The sequence below is a fragment of the Aythya marila genome, assembly GCF_965140915.1.
Source record: "Aythya marila genome assembly, chromosome: 8".
Lineage (NCBI taxonomy): Eukaryota > Metazoa > Chordata > Aves > Anseriformes > Anatidae > Aythya > Aythya marila.
In genome coordinates, this window is record NC_139049.1 from 26595154 (window position 1) to 26603992 (window position 8839).

General features: G+C 42.4%; 1 protein-coding gene across 1 annotated transcript in view; it reads right to left on the reverse strand.

Moving 5' to 3' along the window:
• Positions 1-8244, reverse strand: part of CC2D1B (coiled-coil and C2 domain containing 1B) — a 31022-nt gene extending 22778 nt beyond the window's left edge. Inside the window, exons 1-5 of the mRNA XM_082766091.1 lie at positions 8180-8244; positions 7830-7934; positions 4793-4934; positions 1229-1341; positions 871-990 (exon numbers count right to left, since the gene is read on the reverse strand). Coding sequence (XP_082622217.1) covers positions 871-990; positions 1229-1341; positions 4793-4934; positions 7830-7895 — 441 coding nt within the window. The 5' untranslated portion in view covers positions 7896-7934; positions 8180-8244. The remainder of the gene's footprint in view (positions 1-870; positions 991-1228; positions 1342-4792; positions 4935-7829; positions 7935-8179) is intronic.
• Positions 8245-8839: the final 595 nt, after the last annotated feature.

Genomic DNA, 8839 nt, shown 5'->3' on the forward strand with positions numbered 1-8839 from the left:
GAGACATTTAGAAAACAGGGTAATAGGAGACATGTGGTTAGAGAGTAGGTGAGGGAGAACAGTGAAGTCTCTCAAACACCACATAACAGAGGGTGTGAAGAAGTATTTTGGCACAAATCTTGACTTTTTCTTTTCTCATTTTCTAAACATGCTAGTTCACTCCCTTCAGGGGTTCTCCTACCTGATTTTACTCTAGGAGTTCTTTTTCCTCCTCCTACAGCTAGCAATCAGTTAAGTGACAACAGCAGCAAAAGTTATGAGTAGCTACTTACAAACACTCCACAGCTACAGAGACATTTTGGATGGCTACTGATGTAATTATTGCCATTATCTCTATAGAAACTCTGACAGACGCACTTATTAATGGGCGCAGTGCACAGGAGCACTGGAATCTGCAGCACACAACACAAACAGGGCAGTAACTGAATAAAGGATTTGACTGCATGAGAACTGACAAATTAAACTGAGAAAGCTAATGCTACCACGAAAAAAATCCACAAAGATGTCAAAGATGTTGAGGTGTAACAAGTCTCATGATTTCAGCAAATTGCTTAATACAAAGAGGAAGAAGATACGAACTCTAGACGTCTGCATGCTCATATATAAAATGAGGCACTTGCTTGATTTACCTCCTGTTTACCTCCTCAATTCAATGCTTACATTAAAATTCATCCTCAGAACAAACCAAAAAATAATCATTCAGCTACACCAGTACAGCACTAGTTTCCACAGAGAAGACAGTAGCAGCATAGTTGTTAGTTTCTTTGAGGACAAGAAGATCTCTGTGCATCTTTGCTTGTTACCCTTGTAATAATCTGCATCCTAACAGTGATTCAGCAAGACTGTCAGAAACATAAAGCTCTTTCCTACCTGTGGTTGCAGTCCAGGTTCCTCATTTTCTGATTCAACTGGGGACTGTTCCATTGCTGTTGTTTCATCCCCACAGCTTTCTGTCTCGCCCTCCTCCCCCAGAACTTCTTGCAGTTCTGCCTAATGTAAAAAAGACGCAACAGTTCCTCAAAATTTTCTTTTTCCTCAAAATATAAAATAAAATCAACTCTCAAGTTCCAAAACCTTTGGTTGAACGTTGAACACAAACAGAGAGTCTTATCACCTGATATCCCAGACATTTTTTTCTTTATTTTAGGGAAACTGCTTCCATTGGTAACCACAAAACAAAATCAATAATAAAGACACTAAAACTTCTCGCTAACAAAGTTACACGTACCAACAGGTCTGTATCTTTCTCCAAGTCTTCATCCTCTGTTTCCTCCTCATCTTCATTCAGATCCTTCATACAGTCTGCAGCCAACTTTTCAATATGATCCATGGGCAGAGGAGCTGCAAAAAGAAACAGCTATGCAATCATCAGGTACAAATTCTAAAGGAGTCACTACTGGCTGAAGGAGAGCACTGACATCTCTTGCTTCCCATCTCTGTGACAAGACTCAGATGTAAGGGAGGATATACTCATGGATAGACAAAGACTGGGGAATGAACACAAAAAAAGCAATGCTAATGTTTCTGAGAGTGACAGCAGGAAAATGACTGCATCTAATAACCTAACCCAGAGATTACGTATCTGGGGGAAATAACATCTGTTTATTAATACAAAGAGCCTGAACTGAAAAGTTATGAGTACCACAACAGACTAGCATGTATGGTAGAACACAACAGTGCTCAGAAAATAGTCACAGAAGAGAAAGATACCATGGCAGGTTTGCACAGTAAGGATGTTTAAGACCGAAGAAGACAGACGAGTAGGCCTGGATGAAACAACTGGATCCGGGAAAAATTAGTCTGATCTGCTAGTCAAGTTCCTAGGCAGATTTAAGATACAGATAAATACCTCTATGATTATTTACAGAAATAACTAAGAACAGAAACTTGGTCATTATGGAAGACTTCAGTTTTCCAGTGAAAAGTTGGAAAATAATACTGGCTATTCTTAGATGTTATGTCAAAGCCGTATTTCTCAGTTAAGATAAAAAACAATGTCCACAAAAGAATAAATATAATACTTCCATAAATTAATCTGATTATAAGTTTCTATCTATGAAAGGGAATTACTGAAGCAGCCTTTGTCCACAGTACAAATAAACACCCAAACTAGTTTTAAGCTGATGATAGATACTTCAAACATCAAACCCTGCTTCAAAATAATACTTGGCATATAGAACTCATATACTCCAACTCAAGGCATCAAACTCATCCTTAGCGGGAAATTCCCCTCTTTAGCCCCAGTGCAGAAACAGACTACTGGTACAGAGATCTGCTACACAAATCAGGAAAAGCACTGCTCTTTCTGCCTCTCTAACTACATTTCCTCATTTTATTCATTGCTATCTCATTCCCTGAGGTTTCCCTTTCTCCAAATCTTTATTAGTTCCTTTATGCTGCTATTTCTCTTCAAGCTTCTGTCTTTGCCCTGAAAAAGGGCACTGAACTCCTCCTTGCTGAGTTCTCATCTCCGCTTCATGCTGTGCCTAGCTGTAACTATTCACTTCTTCCATTCCTTCTCAAAAGGTGGAGTTCTTTCCACACAAATCCCTACTGTCCACATAAATGCCTCTGATAGCTCTCTGTGGAGACATGACCCTGACTTCACTAGTCTCAGCAAACACTGAATAAAATCTAGATCTTCAGGGCAGAGCTTTACGGCTGATTTAAACAGATCTAAAACAGATCCCATCCCTCCCCCGCATTTGCTGAATCAGCTGAAAACTAACCCAAATAAAGTTGCTTCTTATCAAACGATCAAAGTTACTGTATCAATGCTACAGTGCCTCTATCAAACATACAGCTCATATATACGACCCCTAGCAAAACTCTGCAACCAGGCTGTAGGCCATATCCAAAGGAACTGGCTGTACCTGAAGGGTCAGAGTATCTTGCACCTGAAGCCCCACTAGAGGCAAAAAAAAAAGCCAACCAAGCCCCCTTGGAGCACTAAGGAGGTACAGCAAGCTGAGGCTACCTTTTCAAATACCTGAGCAGCTCACCAACTGGCATTTATCACTTACAGATAGCAGAGATTGAGATGTTGTAACAGTACAGCTTCTGTAGCCTGTGTCCTCAAGCTACAGAATGAGATCACTTTTTTCCCTCATCATGGCTCTAGAATATAAATCTAGGAACCAGTTACTGCACCTCGTGCTCAGCCAAGAACTGAGCACTAGTACTTACTGCACTGTGTCCCTTTTCTCTATCCTCCTCCAGAGAGGGTCTGTTTTTCTCCTGGCCCTGCTGGACCCTCCTCCTTTCCAGGTGCTGGACTGCATCCTGCCCCCATGCATCATGCCCCCATCAGTACACTGTACCAGGTCTTGTGATCCCAACCCAGTGCCTGCTGCCCAGTTGTTCATCTTCCACAAACTTCTGGTCTATATACTCCTAGTTCTACCAGGAAAACAGAGTAGTTGTAGATGAGTTTATGAACCATAACACACACCTTTAGAAAACAGAGTTAGCATTAATTTTTCCTCTATCTGAAGTTCCATTTCCCTCTTATGAAAAAAGTGACCAAAAAAAACAGTCTGATATGATCAGGGCCAAAGGAATTCAGCACTAGAGATGTTGACAACAATTCAGAAGTTCCTGACGCCCAGATTCGTCACCAAAACACCACAGTGTGGGTCTTAACCACAAGTAACCTATGTTCAAAGACAGATGTTCTGCTACTGTGCTTATTAGTATAATTGTGCTTAGTAGTCTTATTTACTACAATCTTGAAATCTAGATGATGGAAATGATTTACAATTTAGTTTTAGAATCAAATACCCACTTTCTCTCTCTCGTCAATTACAGTGCTTAATCAGTCACTTTTCCTAAATAATTTTTAATTTCCTTACTCCCCTTTTTCTTCATCTGAAAGTCCCTTCAAGAATTGCAGATAAATGACTACAGAGCTGAAAATAAGGCCGTAGTTGCACTAACACTTCTTTCCAGCACCTGCAGCAAGGGCAGGCCCCATTCTCCTTTTCCCATCACTGCCACCCCTCCTCCTTGTAACCACTGCAGCATTCACACAGCCAGGCCCTAAACCAGATCAAGGAACTGTTTCAGCTGAAAACCCAACACAACAGAAGTTTGTTTTTACAGATGAGCTTCCTGAACCAGTCCACCAGGCAGCTCTGTAAATATGTGTACTACTTCAGAGGTAGAGCTTGCTCACTACTAAACTGCCCAAACTCTGAAGCAATCTTGACTTACAGTAGCTCACAGTAATCCTGTAAAACACTGAACAGCTCTAAGCAAATGCCATCAGACAAAATTAACAGATTCTTACAATATTAAGAATGATAATGATTAATTCCAACAGACACTCTACTCTCACACATAATGCAAGCTACAGAGTTGTCCAGGGAACTCCATCATTTCCAGAATGTCTCTCTTAAAAGCAAGTTCTGTTTTGGTTACAAAATCCAAGTAACTGAAGAATGTAATGTAACTCTAAACAAAACCAGAAGAACAAGCAAACAACCCACCTTCCCCTAGGAACATCATTTCCATTTTGAATTGATCTTACACCTTCTACCACTTATGACTTCACATGCTAAATTACGAAGCACATCTTTACTTAGTCATTATTAAATTGGCTAGCCATGTCTATCTTTTTCCTATGTTCACAAGAACACCCTTATTGCAGTAACAACTTCAGCCTTTCAAAGTAAAGGAAACTGCTTCTATCAGTGACGAAAAAACTTTTTAGATAAATTTGTGATTTGTAAATAAGTATCTTTAATATATTATTCAGCTCATTAATAAGTGAAATTCTGAAACTTTAACTTACTTTTCACTTTTGGTTTTGCTTTCCCTTCTTTCACCCTTGCTCCTGTGATAGCTGCAAGCTCTGCTTCTAGGTCGCCATCATCCTCACCATCCTCTGCGCCCAGTAGCATCTCTTCAGGATTGAAATCTACAAACAGCCCCAGCTGGAGACAAGGGAAAGAAAAAAAATACAGCAGTGAGAACAGAGATGACGCTCAAAGGCATCACACTGCATAGATTAAACATTTCCATGCATTCTGGATGCTGCTTTTTTTTTTTTTTTTTAGAGCCCACTATCACACCATTTCTATTACCAGAGCAATGCGTACAAGTCATATGTAACTCAGCTGAGGTATGTAAATCTTCATAAGCAACAAATACTCCCTCTAGAATGATACATAACCAGTGATTTCTAAAAATAAAGCCTATCTAATAGTTTGACACAAGGTAAAATAAAACAGTGTCTGTTATACTGAGCCTCATTAAGCAGATATCATCAAGGAAGCTAAGGGCAGTTCCGGTAACAGCTAAGCTAAAAAATATTTAATCATGGTTCACATAATACAGGTCTGACGTGTGCACCACAGAGACTTCTCCCTTATCTCTTGGAAGAAGCTGTATTTACATATACTGAACTGTTCTCTATTTCTCATTACCTCTGTATGTAAATCATAAACACAAGGAAAGCGCATGCAGACAGAAACCTGGCCAACCCAGCAATGCCTACACTATACAGGAAGAGATCACTACAGCTAAGTGACAGCACCTCAGGGAAGATTATTATTAACAGTATTCAGAATTTGACAGAGTAGTGGTGGTTCTCTCTCAATTTTGGCAAAATATGCCGAAGGATATAAATATCCAAGAAACCTCTGAGGTCGCAATCTGAAAGACATTCTTCTAGATGCCATTTTGAAATGAATTTTGTATCACTGATGAAGAAACCAACCAATCCAGGACTAAGTGTTCTTTATGCAAAATACACTAAGCATTATATATGTATAAACACGAATTAAGTGAATTCCATTCATCCTGTGAGGTAGGTGGAACACATTTCCTCAGTTTTTTTCAAAGCACAAGCCTCTTTTGGCTTATTGGTCTTCACATGGCGAAGCAGGCAGCAGTTCAGCTCCTTTCAGAGGAAGCAGAGGAATAAAAAAACAGTTGTTATTGCAAGGGTTAACAGCCTCCTCCTGCCTTAGAAGACCTGAAGTGCTGCCAGAAGTTGAAGCTGGCTGTCAGTTTATCAATTAGCGTGAATCAGTAATGACAACTGTCAGAACTGTAGTGCTGGTGGCTACTGCCCTGAAATATTTTGTTGCTCTCTTTGAAGCCTTGTATAATCCCAAATGAGAAGCTGAAACACAGCTGAGAAATACTGCCTCCAAGAATCAGGAAGAACGTTCAAAACCAGCAGCTACTTGTTGCCTAGCCATGATCCTGCCCTTGACATTCTGTAAGGCACAGAGCAAATCAGTTGGCCACCCCCTGCCTTCTTTGTTCATCTTCTGTAAAAGAAAGATGAACGTTTCCATTCGTAGCTTTGTGCAGAATGGAAAGAAGGGCTAGACAAGATTTAATTAGGGAACATTTATTAACGGCGATCTAAAGATTCACCTTCTATAGAACACACACATGTATCTTTTATCAAAATGAACCAGGAGCTGCTGTGACCTGTGTTACTACGCTGCAAGCGTAGCGAGTGTAGTCATGAAGAAAAGAACAGAATCCAGCATTTCTAGCTCTGACTTTCTCAATCTGTTCAGCAAGGCACATTTCCAATTAAGTTAGCGCGTGAACTGCAAAGTTTTGGTTTCATTTCTTTTTTCTGTTATATGAAGCATTTGTTTAGTATTAACATGCAGCTCAAAAAAAAAAATTCATTTGCAAGTAAACAAACTATTAGCATATTCAAGAAAATGACCCTCCAAGCTATAAATAAGAAGGGATAAATAACTAACCATAGAGCGTTAGAAATTAGCAAAATATTAGATCCTTTTTTTTTTTCCCCTTTTTTTTTTTTAGGGAGGGTGAAAGATGTTTTTACCTTTTACATTTTCTTATATATTACTATTCCAACTGATAACTACAAGTTTTTGTATCAAAGCAATGCTGACGTTATGGACCTCTAACATAAACATTCTGCCTCTTGTATAGGAAACCTGGTTCCTGGGAAGTCACCAACAAGGAATATCTTACCTATTTTTTCCAGGCTATTATCCCATTCCAATCTCTTCTCATATTTCCCTATTTTTCTATCAGCTATTTCTTCTCATCAGACTTACCCCTTTTCCACCTTCGAAGATTTCTGAACTTCCGCTATGGTTCAAACTTATTCTATACGTTTAACTGAGCTCACTTTTTCTCCCATTCCTGTATCTAGAATTTTGCCTTGGTCAGATTTCCATTTCTGACACCGCTTCCTGACTTCCTACACCTCCTAACTATTACCTAAATCATGCCTCCCTTCTCCAGACTTCCAAAACCACATCCAAAGGTGAAGAGAATGAAAAAACAACATATTGACACATCTAAGCTCCCTGAGATTACGTTACAGCTACATGACGGGGACATAGCCAGATAAGCTTATCTGGTACATGAATGACTACACAGAGGGAAATAAGAAATAATTGTTGATTTATTGTTACCCCATACACGCCCCTGGATTTGTTACTAGATATTCTAGTCTTCTTATTTCTATGTTCTTAGATGTGTAAGAAAAATCTCAATATAGTTATTGAATTTGCTATTAAATCTCAACGTAGGTGAAGTAGGAAACTACTGTAAGCGTGAGTCATGCGGTCTCATGCGAAGATTACAGTGTTACAGCATCGTGGCTTCCTTCCAAGGCCTCTGCTACTGCATGTCAGATCATTACTTTAAGAACGCGCTAAAGCAGAAAGCCGAAAAACAATCAATACACAATTCGGAAGTTTTCGTAGCCCTACAGTATCAGTGCACGGGACATCCTAGCAGGACAGGCGCGGTAGGAGCTCCCCGAAGAGCAGGCGGCCCCCTCCGTGCCGTACCACACCTCCTTGCCCCTTCGCCTTCCTTACCTGCTTTGCAACTGCAGCGCCCTGCCCCTTCGCCTGGGGGCTTTTCTTGTGCCTCCTGCCAAGCATGCTGGCTCCCGAGTCTCAGAGGGCCGCGTTTCTAAGGGACTGAGAGCACAAGGAGCCCAGCGTCAGTATCTCAGCACCCGGCTGGCGGCGTGGGCCGGGCACGGCCCCCAAGCACCGGGGGCACCCCACAACGCCCCCCGGCCGCGGGCACAGCGGCGCCGCCTTCCCCATCGCTCCCGCCCGGCCCTTCCCGGCCGCTCAGCCCGCGGGAGGCCGAGCCCCGTGAAATGGCCGCCGCCGAGGGCCCGGCCCGTGCCGGCACAGCCCCGCCGGGCCCCGCTCACCTCCGCCCGGCGCTGCAGCGCGGCCCGGCCCGCACCACCCGGCCGCGGCTCCGCCGCAGCACAGCGCCTGCGCCGGGGCTCCGGGGGCGGGGCTGCCGGGCTTGGCCCCAGGGCAGGAGGAAGGGGACAAAACCCCAAAGCCTCGACCCCGGGATCCTTGGGGTATCCCTGGCGAGGGGAGATCCCGTACACCCTGCCCCGGCCAGCCCCAGCACATAGCAGAACGGGGAGGAACCAGGCTGGGCTAATAAACGCGTTAATAAGGAGCTGTAACATTTAGGATATGCATTGCCATAAAGGAGCCCCTTGGTTTTGCTTCTCCGGCCAGGCACATCCATGTTCAATGGTTCCTGAAGCTGCTGTGGCAAGGGTTCCAGTCCCCTAAATAAATGGATGCCCATCTCAGGTGCCCAGCCATCTGAAGCATTATACCCTGCTTCTTTAAAGTAACGTTAGAGAAGGGAGTTCTCTAAGAAGCTTTCTACTAGGTGCAGTCTAAGTCAGTTCTATTTTCTTCTTTACTGAGATCAAACATTTGGAGTCTGTTCCACAGGAGTTTTCAAACTACCCCTCTTCAACAGATACCCAGGGTTTGGTAAACAGCTCGATTATGGAGGCAGCTTTTAAACAGCCATGAATTACCTCAGGTTACTTCCTTAA